The sequence below is a fragment of the Lactuca serriola genome, chromosome 8 (assembly GCF_051521515.1).
Source record: "Lactuca serriola cultivar US96UC23 chromosome 8, Lser_US96UC23_V15, whole genome shotgun sequence".
Classification (NCBI taxonomy): Eukaryota; Viridiplantae; Streptophyta; class Magnoliopsida; order Asterales; family Asteraceae; genus Lactuca; species Lactuca serriola.
Window position 1 is genome coordinate 102,855,868 of NC_136415.1, and position 16,833 is coordinate 102,872,700.

The following is a 16,833-nucleotide window of genomic DNA, read 5'->3' on the forward strand; positions in this document are numbered from 1 at the left end:
TAATTTACCATTAATATACAAAACAAAGAAAGGCCCAAAACAATGAGGTTGAAAAGAGAAAATGTTGTCGAAAATAGAAGAAAAGAGAAATATGGAGTCGGCCTCTAAGTGAGGGAGGAGTGATTAAAAACATGTTTAAGAAATATCGAATCTTATATGTGTATATACGTTGGTGTAGAATAGAAAGACGAACGGAGGAGAGGGGTGGTGGCAACAAAAACCAAGGGTTTTTTATTTAACGGTGATTTTTTCAAATGAAAGGTTATAGGTTCAAGTTTTTTAGGAGAGGGGTGGTGGCAACAAAAACCAAGGGTTTTTTACTTAACGGTGATTTTTTCAAATGAGAGGTTATAGGTTCAAGTTTTTTAGGAGACATAGATAATATTTAAGAGTAGATTAACTAATTTGTCATTTAAAAAAAATTAATATAAGACAAAATGTAATTTCAATATTCAGTTGACCGAGTCAACTATAAGGACTATTTTCGTAATAAAATGTAAATTTAGGGACGGAATCATTAGAAAAAAATTACTAACAGTGTATTTTTTGGCAATATTTTAAAAACCAGTTTTTTAGTTGAACCAGTCTGGTGGCCGGTTTCCGGTTCGACCGTCTGTTCAACCCGGCTTCCATAATTTTTTATATATTTTCTATTTCTTTTTACATACATACATATATAAAAGCAAGAATTCCCCTATATATGTTAGTGGTGTGGATCAACATTTGAGTTGTGTAAGCTCCGCTTAACCTGGTCGATTGAGTTGTTGAATTTGTTTTGGAAATGAGTTGTCTTTTAACGGGCTAAATGAAATCCAACCAAACGAGTCTCATAAATCGGTTCAAAATGTTTTTTTACCGGTTTTGTCGTACCGTTTCAATCCGTTTTTCAAAAAATTGTCCGATTTGATTCATGATCTAAAATTTTTCATAATACTGATTGTTGTTGAAACACTTTCGTCCATGGTTTCAGTCCGACCGATTCGAACCGATTTTAAAACATTGTTTTCTAAACAATATTGACCATTTATATGATTTACTTTAGTCTAGCAGTAACAAGGTGTTGAAGATGTGTTCTTCTTTCGAGGGATTGAGGGTTCAAATCCTGTTGTTGTAGACAATATTTATAGTTTATGAGTAGGATTTAAAGAGTATGTGTTAACCATTCTAAAAAAAAAATATTCAAACAAACCACAATGTTCGATCGATGACTTAAACATGTATTCTTTTAACACGTACTTTAAGAAAAAGTTGGATAATACATCAAACTTGTTGTTAAAGGAAGTGGGCATGTATATTTCGTGAAATGAACCAAAAATGATACAAAGTCTAATATCTTCAAAAGCTTAAACTTGAGAGGACCGAAACATCAAATATAAAAAGCACTTGCAAAGGTGTACTGTTTTTCCAAGAAGACGTGGAGAAAAGTAAACTTTAGACTTTACTGCAAGGCAAAATAATTTAGGAGTGTACTCGTTTTGTATAAAAAAGTATTTAATTAATTTTCTTTTGTAGATATTACGGTTTGAGCTTATTAAATTGTACAAAAAAATATTATTATTGGTTGCCCCACTATACTAATATTGCAAAAAAAAAAAAAAAAAAAAAAAAAAAAAAAAAAAAAAAAAACAAAAAAACAAAAAAAACAAAAAAAACAAAAAAAAAATACAAAAAAAAATACAAAAAAAACAAAATAATAATAATAAAATAAATAAATGTGACTTAGGTATGCTATAGATTTTTTTTTTGAACGGCAGTGAAATTAAAAAAGGCTAGCTAGTAGCTACCCAAAACAAAAAGAGAACAATTAGTTCATGAGCAGATTTTGAAGCCACCCGGTTATAGTTTTCTTAACTTTACGGTTCCTACTACAAAACCAATTAAAGAAAATGAGACAATAGAATCAAACATCAACTCTTTTTTGTACTTCACGATCCTAAAAACTAACGCATTCCGATAAGTCCAAAGAACCCAAATTAGAGTAGCACAAGTTGTCTCAATGATCAATCTCCGAGCATTTGCAACAGCTTGACTATCAATCCACTCAAAAACATCTTCAATAGAGTTAAAGGATGGCGCCGTCAGATCTATCCATCTAGCAAACTTAAGCCATAATTGATGAGCCATCGAACACTTCAAAAATAAGTGAACACCATCTTCTATCACCTCCCCACAACATGGACATAAAATAGTAGACACATCAATTCCCCGATGATGAAGGTTACTCCTTGTCGGTAAGCGATTAAGGATAAGCCTCCATATAAAAATATTAATTTTTATAGAAAGAGAAATATTCCACCTGGTAGGACTATCACCCATAGAAAGCGACATGAGGTCTAAACGAGATCTAGCAGACTTGACGGAGAACATGTCTTCCACCCCAAGAGACCATCTCCACGAGTCTATTCTATCTGTAATATGAACTGAATCCAACATCTCATGTAATTGCTGAAGATGGGATTCCAACACTCCCCCACTTATCGATCTCCTCCATGGAATCTCCCAAGTATTACCCACCCAATAATCACTGATAACCGTCTCACCATTGACTGCCACAGCAAACAACCTTGGAAATCTAGCCTTTAAAATAACATCCCCCACCCATACATCCAACCAAAATCTAATACTCACACCATTACCTACTTGTCTTCTCATAGAATCAAAAGGAATCTTACCATTATTATGAAGATTCCAAACTAAATTAACCACCCTCATCCATACCCCCGACTTTGACCTATAAGATGAAGACAACGAAAAACTACCATCACTCCCATGACAACTTTTGATCAAACTAACCCAAAGGAGATTAGCACCATTTAGGAATCACCATCTCCACTTGTAAATTAAAGCCTCATTAAAAGCTTTCAAACTACCAATCGCCAACCCGCCATACTCTTTCTTGTTTAAAATAACCTCCCATTTCACCCACTGAAGAATTCGATCTTGATCTTCTGCGCCCCAAAAAAAATCTAGCCCGAATTCTCTCCAACTTCCGACACACAATAACTGGCATCTTAAAAAGAGATAAATAATAAATTCCCAGACTCCCCAAAACGGACTTAACCAAAGTGAGTCTCCCACCGATAGATAACATTCTAGACTTCCATACAGAAAGTCTTTTTTGAAACCTATCCAAAAGAGTATCCCAAGCTGCCACCCTATGCATTTTATCCCTAACAGGTAAACCAAGATACAAAAAAGGAAATGAATATGGAGCACAACCTGTACAATTAGCGACTTGTTGACATGCATTTGTAGAAACTCCAGTCTCATAGATCTTTGACTTATGAAGATTGATCTGTAGGCCGGAAGAAATGAAAAAAACCCGAAGGATACGAACAAGACCACACACATTTTCAACATCCCAGTCGCCTATAAAAATAGCATCATCAGCATAAAATAAATGTGATAGCTGTAAATTTTGATCACCAATATTCAAGCCTTTGAACATACCATTCTAAATAGCATCCTCCAAACACACATACAACCCATCCATAACAATAATAAATAAAAAAAGGAGATAAAGGGTCACCTTGACGGAGACCTCTATACATCTGAAATTCACCAGTAGGGTTACCATTGAGTAGGATCGACGATCTAGCAGATCTCAAACACCCTCGTATCCAATCCTGCCATCTAACCCCGAACCCCATAACATCAAGAATAAAATCTAAATAATCCCACGATACCGAATCGTATGCCTTTTCAAAATCAACTTTAAAAAGCATCATCTTTTTCTGTTTAGCTGTCGCCCACGTAACTACCTCATTAACCATCAAAGCACCATCCAAAATTTGCCTTCCTTCAACAAAAGCCGACTGCACACGATGAAAAATCTCTCCTACCACCTTAGCCAACCGATTAGCTAACAGTTTAGCTATTATTTTATATTGCAAACCAATCAAGCTAACAGGTCTATAGTCTTTAATCTCGGTAGGATTTTCAACCTTAGGGATTAAGGTTAAAAAAGACGAGTTACACCCCCGAGGAAACACTCCCGTCCTATAGAATTCTTTAACCATATCACAAACATCATTTTTAAATAATTCCCAAAACTGTTTTAAGAAACGAAAAGTGAACCCATCAGGCCCGGGGATTTGTCACTACCACACGACCAAACCGCAACCCGCACCTCTTCTTCATTAAATTTAATCTCAAGATCACGCACCATTCCTTCACCAAGTTTAGTAAAACAAGAACTAACCCTACTTGGGATACAACCACTGAAATGATGAAACTTTTTTTGATAGTAATCAAAAAACTCTTTTTTAACTAAGTCGGGTTCCGTGATCCACCCCCCATCAATTGAAATGCCTCTAATTGCCATTTGTTTTCTTCTTCTTTTTAGCATGCCATGAAAAAATTTTCTATTCTCATCACCTTCTACTGACCACTTGATTTTTGCCTTTTGAATACAATCCAACATATCTGAATTATCAATATCCGCCACCTTAGAAATAACATTTTTGTCTTTCCGTCATAATCTCAACCGAAGCAACCCCATCATCCACCAATTTATCGATTTGAACAAGACGGGAAATACAATTTTTCCTTATCTCCTCTTTAGATTCCCGCATCAGCAACTGCCACTCCTTAATTCTGCTTTTAACAAATTTAAGTTTATTTTTCAAATGAACAATACCTTAATAAATAAGAATGATTTTCTCACATGTCTTTCTCTCATTCAATTTGCCACATGTCATTTTCTTATAATTTAGAGATATATTTATTTTCCACTTGTCATTTATTTCATTTTCCATTTCTAATATATTACTAGGTGTGAGACCCGTATATTATACGGATTGATTTAAAAAAAATTAAACATTAAAGTGTAAAAAGAAAATATTTTTTAATGTATAACTTTAAAATAAGAAAGGAAGAAACGTATTTATTGCAATTTAATATCATATATATGATATTTAATACTTTACATATATAAGTAAATAACTTTAATTTTAAAATTAAAACAAATAAAAAATTGACAAGTAAATAATATTTATTTCAAAAATACCACAAAATGACAAGTGTCAAAACTCATAAGAGATTGAGATGTGGCAAAAAAACCTTCATTTATCATGGAGGATTAATTAATTTAGTTTCCATAAATTAAACCTACCATAATGATATTAATTTCAAATTTTAAATTTTAAATTTTAAATTTAAATTTCAATTTCAAATAAATTTACAGTTTAAACCTTTGTGTTTAACATTTTGTTATAATTAACATGTTTAGTATACGGGTCTAATAACTAAACAATAATTTTAATTTATTTATTTTTTGTATGTTTTTTTTCTCATAATTTTTATTTATTTCAAATTTTCAAATTCAAATAAACTTCTCCTTTAATCGTTCCTATTTAACATTTTGTTTTAATCAACCCGTATAATATACGGGTCTCACGACTAGTATTGATTTAAAAGGATAACATATTTTAGTTTTTATATATATTCATTTATTTATGTTTATTTTGTACATCTTTAGTCATTTATACTTTTTTTTATATATTTTATCACTTATGTTTTTTTATTTTGTATACATATAAGATATAACAATTACATTTAATGGTCATATGTATACAAAATAAAAATATATGACTAAACGTGTAAAAAAATATAAATAATTAAATGTGTATAATAATATAAATAAATGATTAAAAATATACAAAACAAAAACACATAACCCTTTGAAAGCATTATCCCCTAGAAAAAATGTCCGAGAATAATAAATTTTACATTCTTTACAAAATAAAATAAAATAAAATAAAATCCTTACTTTTTTGCACACATTACCATTAATTTTTTGTTGAGTTTGGCACTTCTCTTTCCCTTTTCTCACAACATTCGCGACTGACTTCTATATTTACAAAAAATCAAAGTTGACGTTTATCTGTTATCGCCGCCTCGAGAAAACAAAACTATGAAAATGTCTCGAGGAAATCTCAACAGTCGAGCAAGCATCTACTTAAACCACGCAACATCGTTAAACATTTCTTGTCTCTATCACTATCTCTCACCTCCGCTGATAAGTTTATCTCGTAGAGGAATGATTAAAAATGTTCTCCAAAGATAATCTAAGATACTTAATCATACAATAGCGAATTTAGATCATTTACTAGTTTTTTCTCTTTAGATTAACCAAAATTAGAAGAATTTTCAATGACTAGGTTGTTGGCGGAGTCCAAGTCGACGCATATACCATTCACACTTGCTTTGAACAATATTGATGATCTCTTAGAAAAATAGATTTCTATTAAAATCATAATCTAATATGTAACGTCTGTGTTTCAGGGCTCGTCATTAATATTGATATAGTAGTCCAGGTTAACCTTTGTAACCCGTTTTGAAATAATATAAGTGTATTATTTGAATATTATGTGTTATGTGCTTAATTGTGTGTCTTAATTTAATTAAGAATAAAAATAAGCGTCAAAATGAAATGTTAGATAAAGCTGATATCTATGGATAATGTTGTAGTAGTTGAAACGAGGTTTCCGAATATATAAAGAATGTTGAAATCCGAGTTATAACGAAGAAGTTATGACCTGTCGAAGTTTCGCGACAGAACCGACAACGCTGAATGACGTAAAAAGTGAAATTTACGTTAGTGCGATATTTAGCCTTAGTGATCTAAAAGAATGTTGTAGAGTTTCTTAAACCGAGAGCGTGCATGAAAAGAACGCCCAAATCTGACTTCATATGAGGAAGTTATGATTTTTCGAAGTTTCGACTTAGCGGTATGCAGCCCGAATACTCGAAATAGAGATCGAGTGATATTTAGCCAAAAAATTCTAAATGAGAATTGAAGATCTCACTGATAGTAGTCCAACGATAAAAAGACAGACGAAAACGGAGTTCAGATGAAGAAGTTATGAATTTCGAACAGAGTTTTCCTGTCCCGACCTACTAAAAATAATATATAAGTAATATACTTATAATATATTAAAAATCAAGTCAAAATTAGCCAATGGAGTCTAAACAAGAGTTGTAGAGCATAATCTCACCTTCGCGTCGATATAAAGAACGTTGAAAACGGAATTCGTATGCGAAAGTTATGAATTTCTAAAGTTCGGGGCGCGAAACCCCAAAACTGTCAGATACCACGACATGGCAAGCAGTGCCACGACGTGGCCAGTTTTTTGACACCTCCAGGAGTCCCCCAGATGCAACTTGCGATGACGCATGCAGTGACGACCAATCCCACGACATGGAAAAAGGTATCACGACGTGGCAAGGGCCAGTTTTGCCCTATAAATAGATTTGAAGGGTCAGCCGAGTTTGGTTGCTCATTCTCTCATCTCTCACCTGTATTGCATCGATTTACGTGCAATGAAGTACCCCCGAAGCCCCGGTATCAATCCCGAGCCCCGAAGCAAGTCCCGAGGCCCTGAAGATCCCGAGAAGTGCAATTCCCAAGTCGAAGCGCTGCTCGCGAGAAGCCTGGTTTTTGTGAAGATCTTCCAGATCTATCGAAGAATACTACTTCTACAAGTCGTAGTGCTGTCCAATCATCTTCTGATCAAGTGAGTGTGTAGTTACTTTCTTCTAATGCATAACTATGAATTATTTTATACGATATACGTGTTATGTGTATATATTTTGTTGTTATAGGTGTGAATGTATATTCACTTTCTTCTATCTCATAGATATGATTTATTCTCTATGAAATACATGTTATGTGTATGTGTCTCATCTGTTGATTGGAATATGTATTGAATGAGAATGCTATACAGGTTTTAAACTATGTATAAAAATATATATATTTTTGTCTACTAATATGTTGGGTAGAACATGGGTATATAGTTGATGTGTGATAAACAGATGAGAGGCCTCAATGATATTGTTGTTGATTTAGTTATTCAGCAGCGTATGGATAACGACCACAGACTCTTTCTAGACAGTCCTGTGGAACGCTAGCAGGTTCATAACCTGTAGGTGGTGTGAACGATGTGTTCACCGGTGTACTCTATCCCCCTCATGGTTGCCTTTAGGATATCAATTGTTGAGGAAACCCCTTAGCAGTAATGTCCATCCTGATGAAAATCCTAGATTAGGTCCCTTGAGATAGATGTTGTTTTAGGGACATAAAGTGAGGATAACGGGAATGCGTAATCGGGTTATTGTTGGTTGGTGAAATTAAATATAATTATTTATTGTGGGTTGAAAACCCTATATGCTCACCAGGCTCCCAAGCCTGACCCACTTAGTTTATTCGTATCACAGGTAGTGGCGCGAGGGCATAAGATGGTTGAATCATCAAGGTGTTTTGTTTACAAGTCTGTATATGTATATATTTGTTGAATGACTTGTAATGTTATCGTTTATGCTTTATGGTCTGTATCGGAACATGACATCCCGAGTTTTGATTATATAATGAAAATGCATCTCTTGATGAAACGCTTTGATAAATATTATTTTATCATATTTTGTTTTGGGAACAAATTCCGCAACTCTTTTAAATCAAAAGGATTTAATCTAAAATAATTTTAAAAAGCATAAATGAAATCGGTCTATTCTGGCCGTAATTTTGGGGATGTCACATAATAATGTGTTATATTCTTAATTAATTATTAGCATTCATGTTTCATGAATTTTTCTCTAGTTATATAAATATATAGATGTCTATAATATCCGATTATAATATGAATTTATTTCAAAATTTTCTCATTTGATCTGATGATCAGAAGATTGAAAAGAAAGATGAGAGTATTGAAAAGAATCCAAAAATAGTAGCTGTAATATGTTTGAACCTTATTTTTTTCAAGATGACAAAGACAACTCCATAGAAAACACAGATCCCTCACCAATATATTAGATTAATAAGGGGTTGGGAACCAAGAAAAGCCGTCTTGGACTAAAAAAATCTATTTAATAAGTATCGTGTAAATGTCATTGGGATTCAGGAGATGGGAATGGAAAAAATGGATTTAGCCATGGTTAGGGATTTCTGGGGAAATTCTTCCTTTCAGTTTGAGTGCTCCCATTCTTAGGGTCTTTTCGGGGGTATTTTAGTTCTTTGGGATCCATCAATTTTTTGTAAGAAAACACCGATCCTTGTGATTATTTTGTTGCAATTGAAGCTATGTTGATGCCTACAGGGCTTGAGGTTGTTATCATTATTGTATGTGCTCCACAAGACGTTAATGATAAGAAATAGGTTTGATCTACTATTCTTCTTTTAATCAGGGCTAAAAAATATGACTTGATTCTTATAGGTGATCTGAATGAGGTTCGAGATGCTTCAAATATGATGGGTTCATAGGTTTGTTCGTTTTCTGCAAAGTGTTTCAACTACTTCATTTTGGATGTGGGGTTTATTGAGGTTCCTCTTGGTGATCCTCGGTTCACTAGGTCTGACCCTATAGGGTCTAAACTAAGTAAACTTGATCAGCACCTAATCCCACCAAAGACCATTTCCATCAAAATTCCAAAATACCCTCAATGGTCAAACTTGATCAAAGTCAACTGGTCAAACCCACTATGTCAACTGAGTCAACCCAGTCGAGTCAACCCAACCGAGTAACCTCATCTGGGATGACCCAGTGTGAGTACATGGGGCGTACTTCGGAGATACAATGAGCGTACTCCAACCCTTGCAGTTGACCACCATTGGGGTGTTTTGAAGGGTTTTAAACATTCTAACACTCGTATGGTGTACATGCAACCCTAGATGCTTTGGATCTATGTTTTCTCTATTATACATGTATACATTCAATATTCCAAAGCATCATCTTAACTAGCATACAATGAAGCATAAACAACATGAAATACAAGTTAGATGACATACCTTTTAGTGTAGTTGGAACCTTGGACCTTTAAGAACTTAGTGCCCCAAGTGTTGCACCTCAAATGGAATCACACAACACCACCAACAATGGAGGAACTTGAGAAGAGGTCACTTGCCCTCATAAAATCGGCTTGCCCTCTTGTGTTTCCACCAGTGCCAATTTCATGAGCTAGAGGGGTTCTTATATAGTGTGGCTTAATTAGGGTTACACCATGCAAACCCTAATGTGCATGACCTTCTATATTCCTCATGCTCCATGGGTTTAAACCTCCATGGATCATCTATGGGTTACCACATGGGTTTAGCCCAACATAAGGAACTATGGATCACAGGCCCGCATTATAAGAATCAAGGATTTACATAATCAATCCCCATATATTTAATTAGTCTCTTTTAATCACAAAATTAATTCCAAACTAATTCTTGATCAATACTAATTAAATAATATGATTTCATATTAATATATTAGAACTTATAATATATTAATAAATCATATATAACCTCTTCTCAATTATCCATCCTTTAGATTGTTCCGGTACCAAGCAACCCAAATAGACCATGTTACTCTCGAGTCAAGTACATACCAATTATAGTTATGGACTTAGACATTAATCTGACAGTCTCCCACTTGGATAAGTCTAATAACTATTATTACAAGTATGACTCCACAACCCAACTAGAAATCGTAGCTCTTAAAAGCTGTTGTCGAACTCTGACCTAGTCAATGACGTGTTCATTAGATAAGGGATCATATACTCCTCCATTCTAGATATCGTATGGACTGAGACATGGATTTTAATCATTCTCTCTGTCCATATGTTGTTTCCCGATTTCTGATTTATGACGACTGACTAATTAAACAAATCAAATAAGTCCAGGCTTGGCCAAGCACTTAGGTGTGTCATCACTAAATCATCGAGGGGCCCACAAATATCGCTTTTATCCACATGGGATAAAAGGAACGGATAAACTTCGATCCAAATGATCGCTTATACTTACTCATCAAATTAAACACAACGATATGTTTTATGACATCCAAGTTACTACTGCGTTTACATATGTCAATGTGCAACTAACTTACAACTACAACTCACATGTCTTCGTCTCAAGAATATAAGATATTATCGTCTCATGATCACTCGTGATAAAATCCATGAAGTGATTCAAATGAGCGTGGGTTGAATCCAATACTCGAATCTTATTCTAGGAGTACTCATGAACACTACAGCCACTTTGTCCTAGACAAACTACAGACCCATTCATGATAGTCTTGCCTCAATACCTACTTCCAAAGTATGATCGACTGTGGATGGTTTGAATAACCTAGTAATTCGGGAAGTCAAAACATGCAAAGTGAAACACAAGAATGATACTAATCCTATATGGCCCCAAAACTTTTGAGTCATATTGATTACTCGTTATCCATCGTATAATGTTTCTAATAATCAACTTAATACTTGAATTAGAACAATAGTTATGCCATGCTCTAAGCATACACACTATGTTTGTCTAAACAATAGTTATGTCATGCACCAAGCATGCACATTATGTTTGTCTATGGTCCTTTGTGAAATATTGAAAAACATTTCAATGATGCTCATTTCACAATTCCAAATCCTTATTGCAAGTGTACGAATTCCAAATTCTTGTCATTGCTAGAAAGTATTAGATTCTAAACTATCATACAATGATCCTTTTGTAATGTGTAGGTACCGAAAGTCACAGAGACTTGGCCAATGATATTACAAAATATTCCTTTGGAGATTGTTACAGGACAATTCCATGGAAATGAAAACTCAAATTCAAAGTAAATTCCTTTGAACATCCTTATTGCATAAAAGTTTCTAACTTTCTCATCTATTCTTCGACTCTCAATATGGAAACATTCCATATTTGCCATACGATAAGTCATTATTAATAGACTCTTGTCTATTCATAATAATATCAATATGGTCCATCAATTACTATACTTCCAGTTGTCCTTAAGCGACCAATCCTTGGCGAACCTTAGATTGTCCATAATAGTTGTTAACCACTTTAGACATATCCAGTTCTAGTCCTTTTTCCCACTTAATGCCCTAGGCATTTGGAAAATTTAGAACGCGAGAATATTATAGCATAATCAATCGATCCTATACCCGAAGCATACGGGATGCGATTCATAATGTCTAACATAAAGACATGATACTTTGTCAGCCTTTTGCTATAATATTTCTATTTGCCATATTCTCATAATTTTGATTATGAAAAGAGATGTCGTAATCATAATCAAATTTTGAGAACGCAATTAACATTTCCATATATAGAGTTTCCTTATGTTGAACCATTCCAACATAACATTCATATATATATATATATATATATATATATATATATATATATATATATATATATATATATATATATATATATATATATATATATATATATATATATATATTACGAAATTTGATTAAAAAGCTCAATCTAAGTTTTTAGATTTTGAAATGAAGTATAAATTCCTCTCCCTTAATTATAGCAAAACAACTTTTCAAACCCACAACTTTGCGAATTGAAACTTTTGTTTTCTATAATTAACATTGCTAACTTGCAACACTTACCATAATAATTATGCTCTCACTAGCATGATAATTATTATCTTACCAGCATAACACTTATGTTGCCACTAGCTTTGACATGTACTCAGAAATCAGCAAGACTTCTAGAAATCAATACTTATTGACATTCTTACCAAAGTTCATATTTTTATACGAGATGCTCCGATAAAACTTTATCTAGGCTTCTCAAACTCATACACCTTTCCTTAGATAGCTCACACTTGTGTCTAAACAATTTAAGAACTTACAGCAATAAGTCTCAAATGTTTAGACCCTTTTCCATTTCTCACAATTCGAACTATGAAGAGGGATGTCGTAATCATAATCGAATTTAAGAATGCAAATATCACAATTGCTATCTCCTTAAAATCTACTTAATGAAAGCGTTTCCTCACAATCATTTTCATGAATTGGAGAGAAACCTTATGACACTTAGATTTTATGGTGTATGTGTTCCTATCCATGTGAATTTGTCATAACCATAATCACAAGACAAGTTTAGTGACAAATCCAAACCTATATGGACTGAACTTGTTCAATCTTAATTTCTTGCCACCTGGCAGCACAAGGGCCTACCATTGCTTCCAAGTTGTTATGCAAACAACTGAGAACTCATAGAACTCACATGCATATTCAACTTTAATTGGAATGGGCACGGAAACAAGAATATGTCAACACGATAGGTTAGAAACCTCAATTCGTGTGCTAGTGTTTAACAGTAGGTTTAACTCTTGATTAGTTCGTGCAACTTTCAAGATCTTTAAGACTCCCACTGACCTCTTCACATATAAGATTCACTTGTCATGAACCATTCCTTGACAAAAAAATATTCAAGAGTTAGTGTGGATTCTAATCAAGACTAACACTTCAAATAACTGGTCATGGTTGGTCTTTGTCTTATCCAAGACATCACAACTTACCAATTTCAAATGTACAAGAGTAAAAAACATTTTACTCTACATTTGACAAGTCTTTAAACCTTTCTTAAGATTATTTCACTCAAATTACAATCTTGGAGTATGACTCTAAGAATTGTTTTGGAACGAAGTATGACTCATCTTCTTGATTTAACCATTTCAATAATTTATGAATCTTCTTCTTAGCAATAAGAGTGCACTAAGATCTCCTTAGATGGTCAATTGTGATATGGTTTTCCATAATCATTAAGATGATCATAAAACACGATACTAAAGTACTCCCCCAACTTTTCAGATTAGAGAAACTTCTATCTTTCTGTCTAATTTGATTCTTCTCAATCGTTCTGCCATACATTGAAACTTTTCCAGTATTCAGAATTATACTTAAACTTGTAAGCATAACCATATTTACTAAACTTTAGTAAATCATGACGAATAGTCTTATCGTTCTTTGTGGCGGATCTTGACCAGCGCACACCCAGTGTACCCGATCCCCTAGTCCTTCACTTGACTCGCATATACATGTGAACAAGGAATCGGTCTTAATTTACCAATGATGAAAATTCTCATTCATCATACAATACAACTTGATTCCAAGTTTCTGTCCATTTAAAACTTGGGTGATGAGAATCTTTCCTTATTTGGCAAATACTCGACATTACCACAAACAAAAGAATCAAATTCATATTGCTAACATAGAAATACACAAACATCAATTTTCACAAATGCCATTGCAAGGAGATATAATACAAAAAACAAAGCAAAATTTAATTTATTTATAAAAATGTGGAAAAACTTTTCCTTAAAAAGCAATTCCAAATGAAAACTATGTTACGGCATATTTCTAAGCAATCTATCACAACTCTTAAGCAGCAGCTCAAAAATCCGACCATCGAACCATGCGATTGAAATCTATCTTCGCAACCAGATTCAACATACTCTTCCTTTAAGCTTCCTTCTCTTTGCTTTGATTCTACAAAACATCAAGATGCGACCTAGTCACATCACGTATTATGTATCAACAATTAGGAACTTAATGGAGTTGGATAGTAGACTTACCTGAAGCAGAGTCAAACTTTTCGATTCTACCTTTTCTCAAATCTTTCAGGTAGTCAGGGCAGCTTCGCAACCAATGCCCCTTCCCTTGGAAACAGGAACATATGGACTCTTTGGGAATGGTACACGGGACAATCTCAGACTTAGCCTTTCTCTTTCCCTTGGAAAGAGAAATCTTTTATGGACTTCCAATGTTTCCATTGTAAATGTCCATGGAAGTTTGGGGAGTAGATCTTCCAATCAAACTTTCTTTTCCAGTGCATTAAATCATTGTTGATTCAGTAGCAACAAGCAAATAGGTAAGATCAATAAAGGTCATGTCATGGTCTTTCACATAGTAGTCCTTAATGAACTTACTATATGACTCAGGAAGTGATTGATGAACCCAGACAACAACCAACTTCCTTGAGACTTCGACACCCGACTTTCCCAGCTTGTCAATATGTAACTTCATCTCCAAGATGTGAGCACATACAGACTTTCCTTCCTGCCAATAGGGATTTGAATGACCTAGAACTTGTGGGTTAGGGATAATTATTGGAGGAGGTGAAGGAAGTGAAGTATGACTTCCACAATCCAACCGTGGAACATCATCTTCAAGAGGAAAGATTGTTCCAAAAGATTTGGGAAGACCATAATTGTCTGAACTAGACATATACAATGGGAGAAATTCAAGTTAGTTGATTTAAGTCCTTAATATAACACCCAAATGAAATATTAAGGCTAGCACCCAACACAATATTATACAATTTGGAAGAGGGATGTCGAAATCCAAACTGCAAAATATTTGAAGGCAGGTAAATGACGATTTACCAATTTCCACCACGAAAAACGAAAGAGAATTTTAGGATTTAAATGAATTGAAACTCCTAGATCCTTTGAGATTCATTGAACAATTCAATGGCATGTTTAAATCTCGATTGTGCCCTTCAATTTTGTGACTGGGATGTTGAGGATCACAAACAAGGTGTGAATAACCATGCAAATTAGCTTGGTACACCCAATGTTACAACAACCTAATCAATGTGTCGGTTAACCACACACGCTCCATTGATCTATGATTAACATCAAGCTACCCTTTGCCACACACTGTCAGTCCAGATTAGTGTGATAGTTAACCATACACGCTCTACTAACGACTTAACAAGGTGCAAAGTGCAATTTCATGAGTTAGCACCATATTCACATTTTCCTAAGTAACTAAGATTTGGGAATTTATAAGTGTTTAGTTACTTTATATTTATCATTATACTTTTAATGAAGGGAGAATTAGAGTCATATCCTACCCGTTCCACTAACGACCCTCCACCAGTCAAGGAAGCGGTGGGTGAGAGTGGACACCCATTAAACTGTCATTTTATAGGCAGTAACCTTATACCACCCCCCCCCCCTTATAGACCGACTTTGTGAATGAAGCCTACTAACGGTAAGACTGACTTTACTCTTATACATATATATATATATATATATATATATATATATATATATATATATATATATATATATTAAACCTATAATATTATAATAGGAGAAGGATTGAATTTAAAACTTTTAAAATTCCAGGGTTTGGAACTAAATGTTTCTAAAGAAGGCTCTACATTTACAAATTCCAAAACTTGAGGGCAAGTTTTAAACTTTTCAAAAAACTTTTGGAATCCATAACATATGAGTTTAATATAGGCTTTAATGAAAAGAGTCTTGAGAATCCATAACTTGAGGACAAGTTATGGAGTTCATAAAAACATTTATGGAAAAGGACTCTTCAACATCATAACCTATGAGTTTAGTGAATTCTTTAAAAGAAAAACTTTTCATTTTCCATAACTTGAGGATAAGTTATGGAGTACATTAAAGGCCATAAAAATCATCAAATAAACTAACAAGCATGTTAAATAATGTCCATGATCTAGATTAAACTCATATGAACAAGATAATTTATATCAAACAAATTTCATGTAATTACCCTAATCATATATACTAATACAAAACATGAAACTTTGACAATTATCTTATGAATTGGATAAGCATGATCATTACCACATCAAAAACAGGTTTATAAGACCAAAAACAGTTTAGGGTAATGATCTTAGTCCAATTCTAGCCTTAAAAGTCGAAAATCTGCACTCTGGAGCACTAACTCATCGAGTGCAAGAACAAACTCAGCGAGTTGGTTAGATTTGTGCTTGGACTCGGCGAGTCCGGACTCGGCAAGTCCACTATCTAGAACAGCAGAAAAATGATATTTCAAGCTTAAACAACAAGTAGCATCAAGTATAATTGAAAACAACCCAGGCTTTGATACCACTGAAGGGTTTTGAGCATTCTAACACTCCTATGGTGTACATGCAACCCTATGTGCTTTGGATCTATGTTTTCTCTATTATACATGCATAAATTCAATATTCCAAATCATCATCCTAACTAGCATACAATGAAGCATAAACAACATGAAATACAAGTTATATGACATACCTTTTAGTGT

At 33.8% G+C, this 16,833-nt stretch overlaps 1 protein-coding gene across 1 annotated transcript in view; it reads right to left on the reverse strand.

Moving 5' to 3' along the window:
• Positions 1-1,569: 1,569 nt before the first annotated feature.
• The window catches only part of LOC145067237 (uncharacterized), a 39,588-nt gene continuing 24,324 nt past the window's right edge, over positions 1,570-16,833 (reverse strand). The window contains exons 2-8 of the mRNA XM_079014422.1: positions 4,497-4,596; positions 4,105-4,447; positions 3,530-4,009; positions 3,126-3,369; positions 2,825-3,010; positions 1,875-2,731; positions 1,570-1,574 (exon numbers count right to left, since the gene is read on the reverse strand). Of these exons, the coding sequence (XP_078870548.1) occupies positions 1,570-1,574; positions 1,875-2,731; positions 2,825-3,010; positions 3,126-3,369; positions 3,530-4,009; positions 4,105-4,447; positions 4,497-4,596 (2,215 nt within the window). The remainder of the gene's footprint in view (positions 1,575-1,874; positions 2,732-2,824; positions 3,011-3,125; positions 3,370-3,529; positions 4,010-4,104; positions 4,448-4,496; positions 4,597-16,833) is intronic.